Consider the following 23581-nt stretch of genomic DNA (forward strand, 5'->3'; position numbering starts at 1 on the left):
TTGATGGAAGGACTATGGATAAAAATTCTCTGACATCTCATCATTTGTGTAGAAAATGTTATGTATATGTATGGAAAAGTTTTAGCCAAATATGAAAGCTGTGTAGAGGCTGATACTTTTACCGCTAACCACACTTTCACTCCAGACACTGCAGGTCAGAACACTGCATGCTCCACTTGCCTGAATACGATAAACCAAGAATTCGGTGGCTGGTCTGCATAGTTCACCGTGTAGTCAGCAAAGGCAACCTTTGTTTCTTCATCTTGATAGCATGGGTAAGACTCCATAGACCTACACTTGCTTTTAAACATTAGTCTAGAAATGGAAAAGTAACTGAGTATCAATGACAAAGCACTTTTAAAATAAACTTCATTTACAGGAGAGAAGTAGCCCTTAAAATAGCAAAATATCATGCCAATAGCCATATCAGAGGAGCAATTGACTCTAGGGTGTCAGCCCACCAGGAGGCAACTCCTTGATGGATGAATCTCAGATAGGCAAGGCCCCAAGACAACAAACCCCAGAGCAGCTTTTGCTTCTGCTGTGCCTTTACATGTTTGCTGCTGCCATCTTTCTCTGGTATCTGGCATCGTGTGAATGGGTGTGGGGAGATCCCCACTGCCTGTAACATAGTCTGTTTTCTTCAAGGAAACATTCCCTTCTACTGGGCTTTTTTACCTATGGATTGTTATGAAGATGATTGCCTCTTAAGCTGTACTGTCTAATTGATAATAATAATGCTAGTTTAAATAGTTTTGATTATAAAAAAATAAAACAAGGAAGGGTCACACAGCTAGAGCAAATGAGTTTCTATTGAGGAGCTGTATAGACTGTGACTTAGGTTAGTGATTAAGGAAAACAAATGAGTCCAGTAGCCCAGCTAGTTTAACCTCTTCTAATCTTAATGTTGTGAGAGGTGTTCACAGGTTTCAGAGTGCATCAAAGCTGAAACAAAGCTTTGAAAATAACAAAGTTAGACTAAGAAGTTTTTGTCAAACAGCTTTGAGGTGAAAAACTCAAAGATAATCTAAAGTTTGAGAAAGGCACATAGTTGAATCCAGAACTCTTTAAAGAGTCAGGGAACAAGAACAAAGCAGCCCAATTATGACTATCTGATGTGCTTCTCTTGCTAGCATTGGTTGATGACCAAAGATGGTGATTAATTCCTTGTGCCCATCTTTGCCCTCAATCTCCTTATATAAGAAACAATTGATGCACCCCGAAGATTTAAAGTAGAGCTGACTAATTCTTTTCCATATATAAAAGTTGAGGTTTATGATCCTTTATAAGACTGATCCTTTATAAGATTACTTTTCACCGGGTGGCAGTGGTACATACCTGTAATCCCAGCACTCGGGAGGCAGAGGCAGGCAGTTCTCTATGAATTCAAGGCCAGCATGGTCTACACAGTGAGATCCAGGACAGACCCCAAAAACTGCATGAAAAAACCCTGTCTTGAAAAACAAAAACCAAACAAACAAATAAAAAAATATTACCTTTCAAATTACATAATAAAGTAATTGGCTCTTTCTTTGTAACTACAAAACTGTAGTAAAAGACCTGACTGAGAAAAAATATCTTGCTTGCCTACACGGTTAATCTATAACAAGTTGCTTGGGTATGAATGTGAGTTCTTGGGATAATTTGTTTTTCACCTGTAATACATATAGCATTTAATGATGTAAGGGATATGAAAAACATGCAGTTTTTTACTGTTTTTTTTTTTTATTCGTTGTAATCATTCATTTGAAAAACAAAATGTAAACACATTGTAATTTTTACATTGCCTGAAAGATTTTGCTGGGGTATAAAAGTTATAAGATAAAGAATTTTTGTTTTGTTTTGTTTTGTTTTGTTTTTCGAGACAGGGTTTCTCTGTATAGCTTTGCGCCTTTCCTGGGACTCACTTGGTAGCCCAGGCTGGCCTCGAACTCACAGAGATCCGCCTGGCTCTGCCTCCCAAGTGCTGGGATTAAAGGCGTGCGCCACCACCACCTGGCTAAAGAATTGTTGTTAAAAAAAAAAAGAGTTAAAATGGGCTAGAAGGAAAACATCAAGAACAAGAGTGTTAAAATGAACTAGAAGAAAAACATCAAGAATGAGAGAGTTAGAAGGAAAACATTAAGAATGAGAGAGTTAGAAGAAAAACATCAAGAATGAGAGAGAAGGAAAACATTAAGAATGAGAGAGTTAGAAGAAAAATATCAAGAATGAGAGAGTTAGAAGGAAAACATTAAGAATGAGAGAGTTAGAAGGAACTAGAAGGGAAACACCAAGAATAAAGATAGAGTTAGAAGGAAAACATCAAGATTGAGAGAAGGAGATCAACAGGAAAATAAAGAATAGAGAATACAAAAGAAAAATAAAGAAAAGGTCTAAAGGAAACCATCAAGAGAGTGTGTGTCTTTTTCCCTAACCCTCTCAGATGAAAGGCTAGTATGTGCCAACTCTGTGAATTTCCCTTTGAGCCCTGAACTGCTGGAGGCTGGCCTCCCAGGCAGCGATAACATCAGATACCAATGTTTTCCCAGCTGAGGTCAAAGAGGCGCTGTGTAAGTTGTGGCAACTGGAATCAAGGGAGAGAGGCACACTCCAGGTCAGTCATGCACTCAACTTCCAAAGGCACTTGAAGATGTCTGATGATTTTAACTGAAGGAGAATGCAATTCCCAACAAAAGGAATAATTAATGCTCATAAACGGGAACTGAGGCTGATGGTTGAGCTCTAAAGCTGGGGAAGTGGAAGCAGGCAAGGCAGTTGTCAGCTAGGCTGAGGCCACTGAAGGGTCCGGAGAGAGACTAGAAATTGGAAGGGAGCTTGTGAAGTTAATGTGAGCAAGGGGTGTGGACAATTCAATGATGAAGAACTAAGATCACAAACGAGAGTATAATATTAGAATTTTCTTCCTCTATGTTTTCTGGCTCATGTAACTGACTAAAATAAATCATGACATCTGCTTGTCCCCTGCAGGGAAGCCTGTGGCATCTTCCACAACCGGATGGGAGTTGATGAGGTGCCTGAATCTAGATCTAGCCTTAAAAGCATCAAGAATCTTGGATGTTTTTCACAGGTGCTATCTGGGATAGAGGCCATTATGGCCATATAAAACAGTTCTTTACTGGAAATCTAGAAGTATTCTTTATCTAGAAGAGGCCTAGAAGTGTTCTTTACCTTAGGAGAGAAAGTGCATACTGCTCCATATTCATCTCTAATATCGACCAAATTTTTTGAAGTGTATCTGCAACGCTGGTATTTTCCTTTGTTTCTAAACAACAACAACAATAACAACAATAATAATAATAATAAACATTAAATCCATAAGATATCTGAACAATGGCCTTGTGCACAGTTTTCATTTTGCAGGTAAAGACTTTGAAATCCCCTGTAGGAGGCATGTAGGTCTTTATGCTCATAGATTATTATTATTTCTTGATATGATACCCCAGATTAGTCTCAAACTAACACTAGTAATCTTCTGTCCTCATCCTTCTGAGTGCCAGAACTATGTGAATGCCATATCATACCTACATTTTAATATTTTTCTAGTATAAACTACTTACTTATGTTTTAAAAACTTTTGGGTATCTTGAATTTTCACTCCCCAGACAAAATTTTCAGTATTGTCACTAAATGTTTCCCATAGAGATATTTTTTATAACAAAATATTTCAGTAAACTAAAAAGTTCTATCCAAGATAAATCTTTCCCCTCAAAAGGTCAATGGCTATCACATGATGAAAATGATTGAATACACCTTTTGAATTTTCATCTGATAATATAGGCATTTCTCCCACAATCAATTTGATACACCTGGAAACATTTCACTTCACAAATGTTAGAGCATATTGAAACACATTTCTGCCTCTAAATTAACATCAGCCTCATCATGCACAGAATCGTTGAGGTCCTTCCTTCATTCTGTTACATTCAATCTGAATTTAGACAATAATCACCTACTTGGCTGAAGGTGACTAACCCTGAAAAATGTTCCAACCAAACTGGCCATGGTTGAAAAGAACTTACAATAGACTCAGAAATTAAGCTGATCATTTTCTCAATGATTCATGGAACGTACATTCTATCTCAATGTGTAGTGTATGGTAGCAGTGTGTGTGTGCGCGCGCACATGTGTGCAATGGACACATGCATGTGTTCACACACATGTGGATGCCAGAAGTTGATGTCAGGTGTCTTTCTTAGTTGCTCTCTAATGATTGACCCTTCTACAGAAGGGTCTCTTGTAGAACCCTGAGCTCCCTGATGCGGCTCATCTGGCTGGACAGCTGGTCACAGGGATCTCCTCTTTCTTCCTCTCAAGTTCTGGGGCTGCTGGGTCATCACACCTGTACAACTTTTCTGTGGAATCTGGGATCTGAACTCCAGTCCTCATGCTTTTACCTCATTGTCCCAGCCTTGACAGCAAATAATCATTGTATATGTATGACATCTTGACATCTCTGACACTGGTGAATTCTGAGAATGAGAAAATGAACCCTAACCAGCTCCTTGCCTCAGGGGATTTCAGTACTTAATAGATAAATTAGTTCTGTAAAGCAAGATGACTCTAAAACACCTTACATAAGGAAACACTCATTCCTATACACACGGGTCCATTTCAAGTATCTGAAAACCATACCTGGCATTCTGGCCTTCATGAGCAGTCTGACATAAGTCCCTTTCCACATTGATTGAATTTTCACTGCAGCAGCTATTTCCTCGGGAGAATACTCCTTCTCATTTATTGGCATACAATATTTAAGGTCTACCCATTCCGCTGGCAAGAGAACACAAGCACTGGATTGGGATTTACAGTTAATTCTTTCCCCAACACTCGAATGCCTGCAACTGGGGAAGCCTTCAGACACAGAACATTCCACAAGGATGGACTGAGCATCCCTTTGACATTGTCCGCTGAGCTTAGGTAAATGTCTACAGAAGGAACGTGGATGAAGCTGTGCTATTTTAATGACCTGCCTTGGATTCCCGTCAGAAAGTAGCCAGAGGCTTCTCTTAGAACATAAAGGAAACAGAATAGTGAGAATCAAATGTGGTAAGAGGAAGGAAGGAAGACAGCTGGATTGGGGTGTCTCCCAAAGGTTCCTTAATTCGTACCAGGTAGGTCAATGACAAATACAGAGGAATTCAGGGTTCCCTGGAAGTACAAAGGTCAATGACAAATATACAGGAATTCAAGGTTCCCTGGAAGTACATATGATAAGGGTTAGGAAGTCCCCTAGGCAGATCTTGGAGCCCGTGAAGCATCCTAGAGAGGGCTTGAACTCCATCGCTGCCTAGCAGATCTGTTGTCTCTGCTATATAACAGCTGCACATACCCTTTGAAAATCATTCATCACTTCCATACTCAGATATTGAAAATGAATCAATACCTAAAGAGGAATCATCTAGGATGGCATCCAGTATGTCCGTGTCTAAAACCAGAGCCCGAAATGCAAATTTGAAGTTTACAGGGGGCTTGGATATTTGAGATTTTTTCATTAAACGCCACAATGATATGTGGAATATCTGAAAAAGATAAAAATATTCACACACACACACACACACACACACACACACACACACGCATAATTAATAATAGTGGCACGATCTAGGTTGAATGACATATGGAGCTGAGTTGTTCTCGCTGTTGAAAGCATCTGTGCAAAGATTTGCATCTGTTGGAATGTGTGACAAGGTAGACGGTTGTCTTTGCACATTCAGCTATTGTCTGGGACACATACTGCATTCTACTTTGATGCTTATACAGCAACAAAATGGTTTCTTTCTCCTCTGCATGGCAAGGTGCTCATCTATGGTAGGTGTAGTCTTAGTTCATAAAGACTGCCAACAACATTCGAAATCAGCTTACATGTGAATAATGATAAAATATACTTTTAGTGCAACGAAATTTTTACTTGTGCTTACATTAAACATGGTGAATATTATTAGTTTATATAAAATTACAGTTTAATTGAATGTCCTACATTTTTCATTCTGGCTATGAAACTCCACCCTCAAAAGTCCTGTGATAAGGTCTGAGGCATTTTCTATTGTCAAAGTAGGATGCTATTGGCATACAAAGTGAAAACAAGTGATCTGAGACACATCCCACAGTGCGCTAGATGTAATTTAATCAGCTAAATTACAGAAGTCATTTAGCCTGAATGTCAATAGCATGAAGGTTAAAAAAAAAATTGAACAAGACAAATAAAAACAAATGTCACCCACTTGCCATGCAGCTGGGGCGGGACAGTACCTCTCAGTTTTCTTCCTCGAGAGCCAACCAGAAGTACCCTGATTGCCTTTTCTGCGGGCTATCTAGGAAGCCAGAATACACCTCAGCCCCAGCAGAAGTCTCTAAGAGTGAGGCGGCTAATGTTCCTGAAGGCAGATTGAACTATTGAAAAACCACTGCTAGGTGAGTGTTAATGTTTCCTCTCCTTTAGGGAGACTCTGGATGAGTGAGCCTCAGTTGCCCATAGCAGTCATTATCGTATTCTTTAATTAATTCCACTCTTTCTCATCTTATTCCCCCAGATTCCTCTCTGCTTCCTGGAATCACTTTCCAAAGAAATAGTCTCCATGCAACCCACTTCCCCAGACTCAGCATTTGGGGTTCATCTAAGGTATCTTTCAGATGGGAGGTTTCCTGCTGTGAGCCTGAGGACTGGAACTGCTTACCCGGAAGTGCTGAGCAGTGAGTTCTTTGTTGTAGAGGGGGACAGGGTAGTGAGCTGCTTGAAGATCCCTCAGAGCTGCAGGCAATTTACCTTTGTCTTTGAAACTAGCAATCACATTTCCAATAGCTTTCATAATTATTAGAGACTGTTCTGTAAATCGGTAGCTCTCCTGTGAAGACAGAGCATACATGTGGCATCCATCCTCATGTCTCTTTAAGGGCAACCAAGTTTACAAATGTTCAACCTCTAACTAGGGAAGAAAATCCTTGGCTATATGATTGATTCGAGGCTATTTCATTTGTAGAGAATAGACTGGACTGAGCATTTTATTGGATGGTCTGGAAGATATGAATCAGGCCTATGAAAAGGACTGCATCAGAGGAGCACTAGCCCTATGGTCGAGTCAGGGAAAACTCTATAGTATTAATTCTCAGAGTTAGTTCTGAAGGATGTTTAGGGTGTTAGGCTGACAAAGACTAGGATTTTGAGGACTGAGGGGCAGAGAAGATTCCAGGGAGAGGGACTTACAAGATAAAACAAACAAACAGAACAACAACAAAAACAAAGAAAAACCACCAGAGGGTGTACTAGCTTGGGCTGCCGGTCCCTTCCAGGATCCATCCTAAGAAAGAGTAAGAGCTCCGAGCTGATAGAGATTCCAAGAATCCACACAGTCTGAGATGTTTGAGGACTGTCCTGGTTGGTATGTACCAGGAATGGTCTAGAGCAGCATATGTTTGCTTAGAGAAAGTTAGGAAAACTAAGTCATCTTTACTGTTTCTCCAGAGGGTGCCATAGTTCAATCATTGCTCCATGGATACCCACAAGACTGAGAGTAGGCCTAGCAAACATACCTGAACACCACAGATGCCCTGCTTGGTAAGAAACTGATGGCAAACACACAGATGCCTTCTCATCTCAATGCTTGAATACCTACATGATCATCCCAAGCATCCGTGCTGGGGAAGGCCTTATCTTAGTGGTGGTCTAGTTAAAGTAAGACTGCTCAGAGGACTCACCTAGTTATCTAGCAGCTCTGAGAGTGATTAGTTCTGATTCTGAGGAGTTAGGGTCTCTCAGCTCATGGGCAAGGGGATGTCATGTGCACCTCCATTAGAATCTAAGCATAATAGAGATTAATCTTGAGTCTAATAACCCTTATACCATAGGAGCATTATGCCACCAGCGAAATAAGAAATTCCACAACAAAATAATCATCAGGAATTAATTCTTCTGCAAGCTGGATCATGCACAGCACATAAGTAGAATTGTTTTAAAGAAAAATCTGAAAAAAAGCAGGATAGAGCAAGGCATGGCAGCACATGTGTGTAACCCGAGATACTCAGAAAGCTGATGCACTAGTATTTTGAGTTCCAGATTAGCCTGGGTTACATCATGAACTCTTGTCTTCCAAAAAACCAGCCAGCCAACCAACCAACCAACCAACCATCCAACCAATCAACCAACAAACAAAACAAGAGTGTGAGGGGCCCAAAACAGCTTGACCACATAGCCACCATAACAGGCTTGAAGGCCCTGACACGGCTGCTGTGACAGGCTTATTAGCAGGCAACACCCAATCCAGGGACATCCATAAGCAGACACCACCCAGAGATCTACCCAGGGATGGCTCACCATCTAAGGGGAAGTACCTGACATCCCAAACATTCCAACCATTAAGATTAGATAAGATCGCCAGATGTCCCTGAGCCTAGCACAGACCTATTTCCTCATTTTTACCAAGATACCCCTAGACAAATGTCAGCCAGTCAGGGTCCTGAACCCTGGAAATCTCCTTACTCCAACCTCTGCTATGATAAAACCCTACCCTGCCCAGGCTCAGGGCTCTCTGCTCTCACTGCTGCATGGGACATCAAGCTTGAACTTGAATAAAGGCTCTTCTTTACTTTTACATATGGGATTTGGTCTCCATGGTGGTCTTTTGGGGGGTCCCTGTGATCTGGGCATAACAAAGAAGAGTCGGGGAAACAAAGGACAACTACGAGATCAACTTGTTGTTCTTCCTTCAGTGCCTACTAAGCAGAATGAAAAACATGGAGAAGAGAGAGCACAACCAATAGAAGAAAGCCTTGAGGAAGCTTGTAGAGTCCTGCCTAGACAGGCTAGGGAGAATGAGTCAAGCATGTCTAGGCCATCAGAACATGGTGGAGAGACCCAGTCTTCAACCCTTGTGTTGCCACACGGTATTCTGGCTACCTTAGAGAATGCCATGTTTGCTCTGTCTGGAGTTTTTAGCTTGTTTTCTTGGGTTTTTAGTTTATTTCATCTTGATTTTCTAGTGAGAGTTATTTGCTGTGGGATAATCTTTTTGTACACTGTGTCTTTGCAAAGGTGCCTTCTGATTGCTTTAATAGAGAGCTGAATGGCCAGTAGCTAGGCAGGAAGAGGTTAGGCAGGACTTACAGCGAGATAGAGAAATTCAGAATAGTGAATCTACACCAGCAGAGACACAGAGGGAATTGGACATACAGAATGGAGAGGCAAAAACCCACATGGCAGAATGTATATTAATAGAAATAGGTTAATTTAAGTTATAAAAGCTAGTGGGATGAGCCTAAGCTAAGGCCAAGCTTTCATAATAAAGAATATGTCTCTGTGCCGTTATTTGGGGGCTGGAAGTTCCAATGAGAAAATGCTACTACAGTTCTTAGAGATGAGGAAGTATCAGGAGTCATACAGCAGAAAATACAAATTCTAACATCCCCTAGGCACACACGTAGACAGAAGACATTGTAAACAAAGAAAGTTTTTAGTGGACTTGCTGCACCCATTTTCTCTTCAGAGCAGAGAAAGGAGCAAGAGACACTGAGGAAAGACCAAGAAGAGAGAGGGAAGAGGAAGAGGAAGAGGTGATGAGTGTTTCCAGGAGGCCACAGAGAATATTATGAATCCTGGAGATACACTCTAATTTCCTCAGAGAAAGGAAAAGATGGAAAGGAAAGGAATGCTCACATTATAAACAGCATTCAAAAGGACTATAGTGGTGCTTTATCCCTCCAAATGAACAATGCTTCTACCTGAGATAGTGACAGAAATTAAAGACTCCACAGAGTAGATGTGGGTACAGTAGTTGGTGAAGAATTAATTGTGTTTGTAACCTTGCAGACTTTAGACTGTTAATTATACAGATTATATTTAAACCTTTCTTTTTTTTTTTTTTTTTTTTTGGTTTTTCGAGACAGGGTTTCTCTGTGTAGCTTTGCGCCTTTCCTGGGACTCACTTGGTAGCCCAGGCTGGCCTCGAACTCACAGAGATCCGCCTGGCTCTGCCTCCCGAGTGCTGGGATTAAAGGCATGTGCCACCACCGCCCGGCCTATTTAAACCTTTCTTAAAGGTATATGAATAGTTTAATAGGTTAAACAAGGAGAGGGGTGAGCTAAATAAAGTTAAAAGATCAAAATAAGATTGAGTTTAAACTTTTGAAACCAGAGAGAAGGTAGGAGGTTTGCCAAGATATTTACCGGCTCAAAGTTGGGCAGTACAACATCTTCATCCCCGATGACAAATGCCACCATGCTGCAGACATGTATGGCATGTCCCACTGGAGAATATGCATTGAAGAGTAGCATATGCCTCCTAGAGAGAATGAACACCATGTGAAGACCATGCTTCTTCTGTTGAATGTATTCCACTTCTGCTAGCTGCTTGATCCGAGTTTGGAGTCAAAAGTTAGTGAAGAGTTTTATGTATATATACACAGATGCGATAACTACCTTTGGATTTCCACTCTCACCCTCAGATACCATGAAATGTGTGTTTTACTCATTGCTGAAGACAAATAATTAGACAAAATGACAAACTTTCACACACTGAAGATGCCTCCACATACTGTGCTGCTAAAGAAGATTGTAGATGTTTTTCTCATGTGAGTATAGAGCTTTGCAGATTCACAAACATAATTTCATACATGTGAATTCTCTTTTTCCTATCTAGTGTCTGTATCACTAAAACCAGAGACAATCACTTTCCTTGGTTACTGGCTATTTAGACTTTTAAGAGGATGCTTGGAACACACTGATGGCTTAGGGTCTGTAAGGGGAGATGCAACTGTATGATGCTCCTTTTTAAATCCCTTATCCTTGGTGTGTCAAGTTACATCAGTGGTTCTCAACTTGTGGGTCATGACCTCCTTGAGGGTAGAACTATCCTTTCACAGGGGTTACCTAACACCATTGGAAAACATAGATATTTACATTATGACTTACTTATAACAGTAAAAATTACAGTTATAAAGTAGCAACGAAAATAATTTTATGGATGGGGGTCACCACAACATGAGGAACTGTAGTAAAGGGTCACAGCATTAGGAAGGTTGAGAACCACTGAGTTAGACAGTCTCATGGAATTAATTTAATTTCTGGAGAACCTCTCTATATAGAGTCTAGATTGAGAAATGATGATTTTTTAAATTTTATTATTTTCTAGAAATTCTAGGTGCACAGCACACATTGTTTTAGCATTTGATTGTGTTGCTTGGGATCTGCTTTCTGCACATAGCCCATAACTTTTCACTGATTGCACATGATCACATAGATTGAACTTCAGGGGAAAAATCTAGTAAGAATATTTTCCATTTGAAATACAAGACAGTCTTCCTAATTTTACATACTAAAATCAAGAAAACAGGTCCATTGTGTGCCATTTCCTGAAAACACTAAATGTGATGTGTTTGCCTAGTTTTGCCATAATTAAAGATAACACCTAACAAAGACACACCACAGGTGAAATTTCCAGTTAGTGGGAAGAAATTCTCTTTTACAATCCAAGTGGAATCAAATGTAAATGAAATCAAACAGAATTCTTGCTAAAGATTAGTAAGACTTATGAGCCCATGAGAGAAATTGTTGATGGATTCATTTTAGAAACCTCTGGGTTAAGCAGGTTTAAGCCATGTTCTTTACATATCCAGCCTCAGATCTCCCAACAATGAGCCTTCCAAAAGAGCATCCAGTGTGGCCCTGAGAGTGTCATTCATTGGTAGAATACTCTGTCAAGAATCCCAATGACAGACGGTGCCTTATCCAATCACTTTGGAGAACAATAATGTAGAACTTCCATTGCTTATTTCATTAGTCAACAGTCTAAAACAGACTCAAACACGAGAAAATAAAGCCAGACCCTACCCGACAGGCAGGCGCACCATGGCGGCCTTCGTGGCATAGGTGTGGATCCTCAACACTGCACTGAGAGGTTTCAGAGACTTCCAGGTGATTGCTTCGGCTGTCAGGAGGCCGGGTTCCACGGGAGGACTGTCTTTTGTCAAGGCTTTGGGAGAAGGGAGATGTGTTGAAACGTGATTGTGGAAGGACAGCCAGCCTCCACATGTGCTGCTCTCTGTTCGGCAGCAGCAGACATAATCATGAAGGTGAATCGGGTATTTATGATATTCTAAAAGCATTCCCGGAATGCCAGAAGCTAAGTATGGAAGTATGGGAAACAGCGCCTAGCTTAGCTAGGGAGCTGCTGCCCTGTCCAGTTTGTTCTTCGTAATCATCTCCCCAGGCAGAGAAACTAGGATGAGAAAACTGAGAAAAGGAAGCCATGCAGATATATTTCATCATAGTTGGCTACTATTAATTTATCATCTCTATGTGCACAATTAGACTATCTTCCCAGATGCAACTTTAATGGGGAAAAATGTATCCAGAATGATAAGAGATTTCCAAGATGGTATTAAAATCAAAATATTCCCTTGTCTAGCTAAATGTTTGTCTTTCAAATTCTGCAAGGAACAAAAATTTAATCAAGTAAGTTTTCCTTTAAAGGTACATCAATAATTATTTTTCATCAGTGAGTGAGAACACAATGAATTTTGCCTTTCTTCCAAAAAACTCTCAGGTTAAAGGTGCATGGTCACAGTGTCCTCATGCATGTAGAATTTCAGTGTCTTAGAAGATGAGGGCTTCAGAACTGTTAGCAAAGGAGATGTATTAACCTGAGATCGCTACATTTCAAAAAGTTTATTAAATGAATATTTATTTGACACCTGTCATGTAATATTTACCATTCAAGACAACTGGGATTCAAACTGAAGCACAAAAGCCCTCACCTTTAATATTGTCAGAATACTCAATTCCTGAGTATTTGGGAGATGTTTGCTGACCAGCTATAATTTGTGACATGGTTAACTTGACTCAAAGATAAGCTTTAACAAAATAGGCCAAAAAGTCAAAGAATGATTATGTGTATGTGTCAGATGGTCTGTACAAGCAGGGAATTCCACCCACTAAAGAAAGCAGCAAGGCCTGTTAGGACCTCGGGGAGTTTTTCTCACTGAAATCAGCAACACAGCTTTCAACTGAAAATGAAGGAGAATAAGAGTAGATGTGAAAGACTTGAAGAAGGGAGACTTCAAGTTTGAAGTAGTCTTTAGTGAGAAGAGTGGCAGAACAAGCCCTCTAGGGACTGCCTGTAGCGGGGGGGGGGGGGGGGGGGGGGGGGGGGCCCGCGAGAGTGGGTGCTCCTTGCTGAGATCTGTGTTCCTCAGTGTTGAGTGGGCTGGCCAGGAGGGGTGTTCCTTTGCCCAGTCATATTCAGATGCTCTTTTGCAGCCAAAAACTCAGCAGAGAGTTGAGTTTAATACTGGAATGCTTATCAGGAAAGGGAGATGGAAAGAGGTAAGGGCAAGTGTGTTTACTAGCCAGCATGTTCAACCTGTGGTCTCTGGGCCACATGCAGCTAAAGATATGTCTGCAGTCTAACACAAAATCATCCCCTTACCTAAAACATTGTGAGATTTTGTTTCTGTGAAGTGGATTGCATAGTTCCCTAGAATGGCCTTTGTAGATGTCACTACATCAAAAGGCTGGGCATGTCTTGCAGGATACACAAAGGTATATAACTGCAGTTGTTGTCCAGAGAACTTATACTGGAATAGGAGGAAAGAGGTCACAAAAAGAGTGATGGACCTATAGAGAACGCTATAGCATAGATGGTTGGAGGACTTCTTAGAGTCAAGAATTATAAGGCTGAGAGTCTGGAGAAAGAATTTATTCAATTAATTTAGTCTGAGACCAGCATTAACACAATCCATGTGCAGCACTTCTAAGGACTCAGTCATTTCCCATAAACCTCTAACACATAAAGATCTCTCTAACTGAACATCATCACACTGAGGGACAAGCCTCCAGTGCGTGACCTGAGGCGAAAGGGGGCCACAAGCCACAGAAGAAGCCAACACGGGCTAAAGAAAAGACCATTTCTGATCATGGTCAGATCTAACAACAAAGAAAAAAGAATGATGACAAGGAGAGGTGAGAAGAAAAGCAAGACTGAGCATGCCAGGGGCGTGACCAGGAGACTGTGACCAAGAGAGAATCAGGTGGCATGAGTCAGCACGGTCTGCAGTGCTGGAGGAGCACGGCCAGCAGAGGTGGTGGCAGGGGCAGTCCTTTGTACCTCTTGACAAGCTGCCAAGGCAGTTTCATCACCTGTTGACCGAAAGTCTTATTGTTACATGTTCCCTAGCCCACCTGTGCTCTGGGCATCCAGACGATCGCACTCTCAGAACCCTCTTACCTCCAGATTCCCCCCAGCGCACCAAAGCCGAAAAGCAAACCAGTAGTTCAATAGGCTTCAGGCTGTCCACAAACAGATAGTAGGGCACCCGTTCCTCTGAGAACTGCAAGAAATCAGACCAGTCATCAAGCTTACCAGTCCACCTTGTTAGTGACAGTGTAGTTCACAGAGTGAGAAACTTACGGCATGCTATGGACCACAACCAATACATTACAGGTCTAATAAGATGAAGCAAATCTGTGGCTGCTGGGTTTTGGGCTTCAGAGAGTCTGGCTGCCAAATGAGAAAATTCTTCTCCATAAACAAAACTAGGGGAAGTGCCAGTTCCAGAAATGAAGTTGGTGAGAAAGAGAGCAGGCTGAGGGCAGAAAGTTGGCTACAGACCAGCAAGAAGGCACAGATTGAGCATTGTGGAATTGCCTAGTAGGGATTCATTTGGGCATTTTGCAGAGTGTTACATGGGAAAAGGGAGTCCCCCCCTAAACCCTCTTTTTCAATTCTTCTCGCAAGATCTTCAGAAATATAACCATGGCTTGCTGGTGTCCAGGGTGAGGTTTTGTTTTAGGGATAAAGTGATTGGTCAGATCAGAGTTCTTTGGAAAGAGTCATATACGGCTACATAGTTAGGACTTCAGTGCATTCTATAGGAAACTATGAGTAGTCCCAATTCCCAAGAAAATGCAAAGTAGGATGAGTGGGTTGCCAAAGGCACAAAGTTTGTAAGTAGCAAAGCCAGGGTTGAAAACCAAGCTTGACTTTGACCACTGCCTTGTTATTACCTCTCCACTTCACAGTTCTTTAGTGACTTTGAATGATGGCAAACAAGGGCATACTCAACAAATCTAGTTGTCACTAAGCTGTAGAAGTATGTCACAGAGGTGCTACTTTACCACAACATCTAAACAACCAATTAGTATAGGAATGATGAATCTCTAGTCACACTGTAAAAAAGGAAAACTTGTTATTCAATAAACTATGAAACAATTGCTAGAAATGTTGGCATAAGATCTAAATCACTGCCTCCTCCAATATTTTCTATTAGTTACCATCCAACAATTTATTTTATATTTCCTTTAAACTGCAACATATAAACGTTATTGACAATTGTTTCAAATACTCACTATTTGGGTGTGAAGGACCTTGGATCTTCCAGCCCAACATGTGTCTATTAGTAGTCTCTGCAAGGGGCTCATTTTTGAAGGTTTAGCAGTTGGGGCATTGGTGGTCCCCAAAGCCATTCATGAATGACTTTCAAACGTCTCTTACCTGTCCTCACACTGAGCATTGAGAGAATATCTGTGAGGTGTGCTGTGGCCACTGGCTTTGTGCTAAGCTGGCAGGACCAGTGACTAGAGCTGGAAAGCCTGGGCTCAGATCATAGCCAACCTGTCCTCTCAGGCTGCATGGGAAACTTTGAGCTCCAATGTCTAAAAAAACTATCATTTTCTCATAGCCATATATATTATAAACATTCACGGGAGTGAAAGGTATATAAGCAAGTCACTTTATTTTGCTAAGCTGACATTTTTAAAGGAAAAATATTATTATTTACCATCACTTTAAAAAAACAACATTAGAACAAAGAACAGTTGACCATGTCACTACATATGCACATATATTAAAAAGGTTGATAGGTTTCAAAAAGTGTGAACTCTATTTTATAAGTGACAGCCAACATATGTCATCATTTTTTGATAGGTACTCTTCTAAGTGTTTTATATACATTATCTCAGTTATATACCAACCATATGAATGACTCTGGGATACAAACTAATTAAGCATAGCTTATGGTCTGAACAAAGGATGATTAAAAAACCGAAGATTGATGCATCAAATATAATTGTGTAAAAGATTTAGAAAAACTCAAGACATTTAAAAGTATGTTTAAGTAAGGTCACTCTACATAAACCTTCACATAAAAAGGAGAGCTTAATCACTTACCTTGAATTCTGATTTTTGAAAATTATGACAATAAGAACTTGGTTTGTGGAAAACATATATGTGGCTAGAAAAGAGAACATTTATAACAGTTATTGCCATTAGATACAAATCTTGTACTATCTGTTTAGCTTTCTAGACTTAAATAATTATAGGCAGAAAAACTTCTTTTAAAAAAAACTGCTGCATTTGTTGTTCTAAAGAGACAAAATAATCTCCGTGGGGGAAAATCCATCTTAACTAACAAGAATTTGAGAAGGAACTGAGCCTGACTAGAATCTAGTTTGGTTGCTAATATGCTATGTGGATGGATATTTAATGCATTCATTATTCTCTTCAGGCAGCAGATAGGAGCAGGTACAAAAACCCACAGTTTGACATTATGTGAAGGAAGAGTCTAAATTGGAAGTCTCTATTGGGTTCCTTTCCTCAGAGATTAGGAACCCCAAAGAAGAGGGGGGGGGGTGAGAATGTAGGAGTCAGAGGGAATGGAGGAGACCAGGAGAACATGGCCTACCAAATCAACTAAGCAGGGCTCATATGAGTTCACAGAGACTGAAGGGGCAAGCACAGCACCTGCATGGGTCTGTGCCAGGTCCTCTGAATATATGTTACAGCTGTTAGTTTGGTGTTTTTGTGGGACTCCTAACAGTGGGAGCCAATGTGGCTCTGACTCTTTGCCTGTTCTTGGGACTCTTTTCCTCCCATTGGATTGCCTTGTCCAGCCTTGATATGAGGGTTTTTGCCTTCTCTTAATGTATCTTGTTTTGTTCTTTTCAGCTGTTGTCTCTTGTAGGCCTGCTCTTTCCTAAGAAGGAAATGGAGAAAGGGAGAGGGAGAGAGGGAGAGAGGGAGAGAGGGAGAGAGGGAGAGAGGGAGAGAGAGAGAGAGAGAGAGAGAGAGAGAGAGAGAGAGAGAGAGAGAGAAGAGAAGAGGATCTGGGGGAGAGGGAGCTGTGGTGAGCTGAGAGGAGTGGGAGGAGGGGAAACTGTGGTTGGGATGTATTGTATGAAAGAAGAATCTATTTTCAACAAAAAGAAAAAAATTGTATTTGACAGTATGCTAGCTCCCAGCTCATACTTACTTTCCTCTTTGAATGATAGTTAAGAATCAACAGATCATATGACCAATATATAAATATGCAGAAACAGACCCTGCTATGAACCTGTATGGTTTAGGAGAATCTAGTCAGCTGCATGGCATTTGAATACTTACTGAAAGCACACACAAAAGTCTTCAAAATCTAACCACATTTCTTTGGAAGCACCTTCACTTATTGTTCCCAAGTCCTCCTGTGACTTGTCCTGTGTCGCTGTGGTCAGGCTAATCAAATCTCTTTCTAGCCCCTCAGGTGGGTGGGTGTCCCCCAGTATCAGCTCTGTCTGCTCATCTGGGAAGGGGAGAGGACAACTAGGTCAAGCATATCTTACACTGTTGAGTGGCAGGCTGTTAAAGTGTGGAGACATGAATGGCAGGGGGTGTTTCAAATTCAAATCCTAGTTAGGGGAAATCAGTGAGATTATCACTTCTATGTAGGTTTAAGGTTTGTGAAGATATAGTTCACACACTTCGAATTTTATAATTCAGGAAACTTAAAATCTCTCTGGTAAGTTTGGGAACATGTTTTTTATGACAGAGATTAATTAGCTCATGTTCTTAAAATCTGCTTCAGAGAGATGCTTATAAGAAGGGAATGTCCTTGGGCAGGAGAGATGGCTTAGTGGATAAGAGCAATGGTGTCTCTTCCAGAGGTCTTGAGTTGAATTCCCAGCTACTACATGTTGGCTCACAACTATCTATATTGAGATCTTATATCCTCTTCTGTCATGCAGGCGTACATGCAAATAGAGTACTCATATACATAAAATACATAAATAAGTCTTAGGGAAAAAAGTTTAGCCAGGCAGTGGTGGCACACACCTTTAATCCCAGGCAGAGGGAGGCAGATCTCTGTGAGTTTGAGGCCAGCCTGGTTCTAGCACAGCCACAACTACACAGAAAAATTACGTCTTGAAAAAAAAAAAAGGAGGAGGGTGGAGGGGCAGTCTTAAGTATAGAAGGCAAAGTGAAAATATGACATTTGTTGCCCCTGATGTGTTCAGCCAGACCTTTAGTTACTCAACTCAGTGACTGTATAACCACAGTTTATATTTGTCAAATACTGTCACCAAACTCATGTAGAATCTTGAACCAACATCTTATATACATGTATGTGACATTTCTTTTGGATTTTAGTCTTGGCTAGGTCTTTAGTTAGTAACAGGAACTGGCAATGCTTTCAGTATTTGGACCACAACACTCTTGTGTTAAAAGGCATGAACTTGTGGGCATCCACCTGTAAACTCAGTGACCTAGAGGATTAAGAGATTGAGGCCAACTTGGACCTCAGTGAGTTGAAGGACAGTCTGGGCAATTTAGCAAGATTCTGTCTCACATGAAATAAAACAACAAAATAAAATGATCACATGCACTTTACTCACAGACCCTTAATTTCCTCCTCCATTTCTATTTTAGTTTGAACTTAACCTGTGAAATTATCACGTTTCTAGTCTGGAGTAGATTAAAATTAGTAAATCATAGGAGAGGATGATGTGGGAGAAGGGAAAACTAAGTCTGTTTAGAAGCAAGATTCTTGTGTGTTTTGTTATCTGTAGGGAAGGAAAGACATGAGGGGATGACTAATTTACCTCTTGCAGGAATAGTTTGCAATGTAACATTAACCTGTAAAGTGAAAATAAACAATTATAAGTATATACACAATTACCAAAATTAGGAAAGTATGCAGCTTGTTTCACGGTATATAGTAAATGTAAACCAGGAGGGTCACATGGGGGACTTTCACCATGGAAGGAAAGTCGATTTTCAAATTGTCACAGATACACGAGGTACGGGGTTTAATGGAATTCTTTATGTTGCTGAGATGTGGAGTGTGCACACTTTGCAGATACAAGAGAGTTCACTATTTAAGATAAATCTTGCCCGATTCAGGGTTGAGTCAGTACCTGAGACTGGTTTCCTGTTACTGTGCTCATCTCGCCTTGGCTGGTGCTTGCACTTAACTCATTTTCCACGAGGGGAGGAAGGCCGGATCCCAGAGGTGTCCCTTTCTTAACAACAGATTGTACGAAATGCCTAGTGGAGAAAAACCCACAAAACTTTCTGCTACTGCCACTTCTGACTTACAGTGATTCATGAATATGCTTAGTTTTGTCAACAAGAGAAAGTTCTGGTTCCGATAAGTTTGTTCTTCTCCTTTTACAAGGAAGTTTTTGAAAAGCACTTCACAAGACACCTCTGAATAATATTGAAACTACTTTCTAGACCACCACTCTATCAGTCGATGTATTGCTGTAGACGTTTTCCAGGGACACTGTTTCAAAGATGTGAATTGTGGATTAAAATACAGGATTTGATTACAGCATTAGTGGAACTAGCAGAGTGTGTGTGGATAAAACATCTTGGTTGCCGGGCGGTGGTGGCGCACGCCTTTAATCCCAGCACTTGGGAGGCAGAGCCAGGCGGATCTCTGTGAGTTCAAGGCCAGCCTGGGCTACCAAGTGAGTTCCAGGAGAGGCGCAAAGCTACACAGAGAAACCCTGTCTCAAAAAAAAAAACAAAATTTTGGTGTGGGACATTTAATTCTGAACTGTGAGCATTTAGCTTCTAAGTGTGACTTTCATAGTCTCTACCCAAGTAACTTCCTCAAGAAGTCATTGACATGGTCCAAAACAGTATCATTGTAGCATGAATCACATTGGCACATGAGATGTCTATCATAGTATTTGTATTTTATACAACTGTTTCAAAGATAAAATCAAATTCTCCACATATAGCAGGGCATATGCCTTTAATCCCAGCATGCAGGAAGCAGAGGCAGGTGGATCTCTGTGAGTTCTTGGCCAGCCTGGCTTACATAGAAAGTTCTAGGTCAGCCAGGGCCACATAATGAGACCCTGACTCAGAAGCAAAAGAAAAATCATTTTTACTCATGTAGACTTCATGAACTAGGATCTCCCACCCCATGTTCAGATTGAATCCTCTTACATACAACTTCCACTAGAGGGTAGCAGAAACATATTTATGAGGCTCGAATTGTCTCATAAAATCATGAGCCAAGAATGAGCAAGCTTGCTGCTACAGCAGTGGAATGTCAATGAAAGGCAATCATGACAGTAGTCACTCTCCCTGTTGATTGCTCTTATGCTAACATGAGAAATCTGACTGTACAGCAGAACGGGTCTAGGACATGTCTTCCACAGAGAGTGCAATGGCATTCACAGGCCTTTGCCTTTGGCTTTGCCGCAGAGCTTGGATATGGGAATGAATTCATAACAGATTACAGAGAATAATAGATTAGTGGAAACCAATCAAATGATGGTTGCCTGTTTCTGGGTGTTATAATTTTATCTATCTTAATCAAATATTAAAGCTTAAAGAAGTAAATCAGGTATGGGAGTAACTCAGGGAACTCGGGCTATGAAATCAATCCATTTTTGTCCTTATAAACATATAGATTCTTAAGGGCTTGGTATAATAATATAAGCCATATAGCAAATATATACAGGAATATGTTGGGGAATATTATTTTAAGGTGTGTTACTTTTGTTTATGTTGCATTTGTTTAACTCTGAGAAGCTGTGTTACTGTGCCTGTCTAAAACACCTCATGGTCTAATAAAAAGCTGAATGGCCAATAGTGAGGCAGGACAGAGAAATGGAGTGGGGGCTAACAGGCAGGGAGGATAAACAGAAGAAGAAATCTAGAAAGAAAAAGAAGTATCCAGAGAAGGAGGACAACTCCATGGGTCAGCCACCCAGCTACACAGTAAGCCATGGAGTAAGAAACAAAGAAAGATATACAGGAATAGAAAAGGAAAAGCCCAGAGGCAAAAGATAGATGGCATAATTTAAAGTTAAAGAAAAGCTAGCCAGAAATAAGCCAAGCTAAGGCCAGACATTTATAATTAAGTATCAGCCTCCATATGCGATTTATTTAAGAGCTGGGTAGCAGGCCCCCAAAAGAGTTAGAACAACAGAAAAAATGTATTCTGGTGTCAAGCAGCTACAGGTTTTTATATAAATCTTTAATTAGTATGTAAATGCAGTCATATGAAAGATCAAAGATCGCAAAGTATATTTAAATGGCAAATTGAAATCTTAGATGTAATGAACAATCTCCAGTGTCAACTCCACTGGACTAAGGTGTGCCTAGGTAACTGGTAAAGTATCACTTCTGGGGGGAGTCTATGAGGGGACGTCTGGAGGAGATTAACATGGGCATTAGTGGACAGAGTGGGAAAATTCTGCCTTCAGCATAGATAGGCACTGTCCAGTCAACAGCAGGCCAAATAGCACACAACAGGTGAGGAAAAATGACTACTTTCTACTGCCTGGACTAATGGTTCTCAACCTGTGGGTTGCAACCCCGTATCAAATATCCTGCATATCATATATTTACATTATAATTCATAACAGTAGCAAAATTACAGTTTTGAAGCAATGAAATAATGTTATGGTTGGGAGTCACAGCACGAGAGACTATTTAAGGGTTGAAGCATTAGGAAGGTCAGGAACTACTGTTATGGATTATTCTTTCCCTGCTCATGGACATTACAATCCCAGGGGTCTGCCCTTTGAACTCCAGGACTTGTACATTGGCACCCCTAATTTTTCAACCAAATGAAAGTCACATTGTTGCTTCCTGTACTTCTAAGGCTTCAGACTTGGATAGCTACACTGATGGTCTCTTAGTTCTCTATGTCATCTAAGAAGTTACCTGGCTTTTATACCATTGATCCAGCTATCATCTAGTCATACATATATTGACCCTGTTTCTCTGGAGAACTTTCAGTATAAAAGTAATTGGAAACACTATGAAGCATTAATAAAAAAAGAAAACAACAACAACAAATAAACTCCCCCAAACATGACAGAAACACAAAGAAGAGTTGTGGTGGTAATCTAATTGTACTGAAATATTATTTTGATTGTATGTTAATAAATAAAGTTGTCTGGGGGTCAGAGCTATTAGAGCCTTAGCAAGAGTGTGGCGGTGGTGGCACACGCCTTTAATCCCATAGATATCTGTGTGTTCAGGGTCAGAGCTATTAGAGCCATAGCAAGAGTGTGGCGGTGGTGGCACACGCCTTTAATCCCATAAGATCTCTGTGTGTTCAGGGATACAATCAGCATTGGAGACATATGCCTTTAAGACCTAGGGGGCTGTACATTCAGACAGTGACGAGGCAGTCATGTGTTTGGGTTTACAACCAATGAGAAGGCAGAACGACATACTATAAAAAAATGAACCGACAGGAAGTAGGTCTTTTTTTCGCGAAGCTGGGACAGCAGGAGGAAGGGTGAGATTTTAGCTCTGAGCTCTGACCTCTCGGCTTTCTCTTTTACATTGTTTCTGTGTTTCTTATTTAATAAGACGGTTGGTTACATCAATAAAGAGTAAATGATGTTGAGAATGTGCCTGATATGTTAAAATTAAACGGAGTAAGACAATGTGCGCTAACTAAGAAAATTAAGAAAACTAAACCAGAGTAAGACAGTGTAAGTTAACTTTAACTGGCTTTGGTATGAAGTGTGCCTAACTGTAGAACGTACACTGAGTTGAGTATTTAAATTGTGACTGCTTTTTTTTCTTGTCAGTTTCTATTTCTATCATGGAGATAGCCCATGATGTATCCTAGGAAAGATTGAAGTCTGATAGCATATTCATCCACCACAGCCTGTGATGTTTAGTGGTGTCAATTTGCCAGGATCTGCAATCACTAAGGAGAAAAACTTCTGAGGATGTCTGTGAGGAAGTTTCTCGATTGGGTTAAACTGAGGTGCCATAGCTGTAGACAGCATCAATTCATGTGCTGGGGTCCTAGACTGAACGTAAAGGAGGAAGAAGCTGAGCACCAGCATCCATTCGTCTCTGCTCTCTGACTATAGGTGCAATCCCTTGTGCTCTCTCAAATTCATGCTAAAGATATATGCATAGATGCCTAAATATGTGCGTGTATATTCCTAAATATAGAAATACAACCTGCTCAGTCTACATAATGTTAATTGTCTGTATATGATTTCAAGGCTGACCACTTGATTTTAGATAACCAGTTGGAGTGGGGGGGGGGCTCTTCCCTGAGGAAGGCAATTTCTTTTATTCAATATTTCTAATAAAATGTTTCCAAAATTTAAAATATCTTAAGAAGTGCCCAAATAAGTCAAATATGCAGTTACATATGACTACAACTATCAAATTAAAAGATAATAAAAAGCTTATGAATGACTTAGATGCCTCAAGTTATTTTTCACTCAATATGTACTAAGTAGAAGCACTTGTCAAATCCTTAGTATTGTGTAGTAAATATCAAAATTTTACAGTATTTATACAAAACTTTTTTCAACTGGAAAATGCAGAGGGAATGGAAA

The 23581-nt window shown here is 40.5% G+C and overlaps 1 protein-coding gene across 1 annotated transcript in view; it reads right to left on the minus strand.

Annotated features, from left to right (window-relative positions):
* The window catches only part of Adgb (androglobin), a 141994-nt gene that overhangs the window by 43671 nt on the left and 74742 nt on the right, over positions 1-23581 (minus strand). The window contains exons 14-25 of the mRNA XM_037200383.1: positions 19157-19286; positions 18842-18875; positions 17370-17544; positions 16158-16221; positions 14217-14319; positions 11822-11963; positions 10160-10274; positions 6678-6845; positions 5387-5522; positions 4636-4773; positions 3172-3265; positions 181-315 (exon numbers count right to left, since the gene is read on the minus strand). Of these exons, the coding sequence (XP_037056278.1) occupies positions 181-315; positions 3172-3265; positions 4636-4773; positions 5387-5522; positions 6678-6845; positions 10160-10274; positions 11822-11963; positions 14217-14319; positions 16158-16221; positions 17370-17544; positions 18842-18875; positions 19157-19286 (1434 nt within the window). The remainder of the gene's footprint in view (positions 1-180; positions 316-3171; positions 3266-4635; positions 4774-5386; positions 5523-6677; positions 6846-10159; positions 10275-11821; positions 11964-14216; positions 14320-16157; positions 16222-17369; positions 17545-18841; positions 18876-19156; positions 19287-23581) is intronic.

The sequence above is a fragment of the Peromyscus leucopus genome, chromosome 8a (genome assembly GCF_004664715.2).
Source record: "Peromyscus leucopus breed LL Stock chromosome 8a, UCI_PerLeu_2.1, whole genome shotgun sequence".
In the NCBI taxonomy this organism is placed as follows: Eukaryota; Metazoa; Chordata; class Mammalia; order Rodentia; family Cricetidae; genus Peromyscus; species Peromyscus leucopus.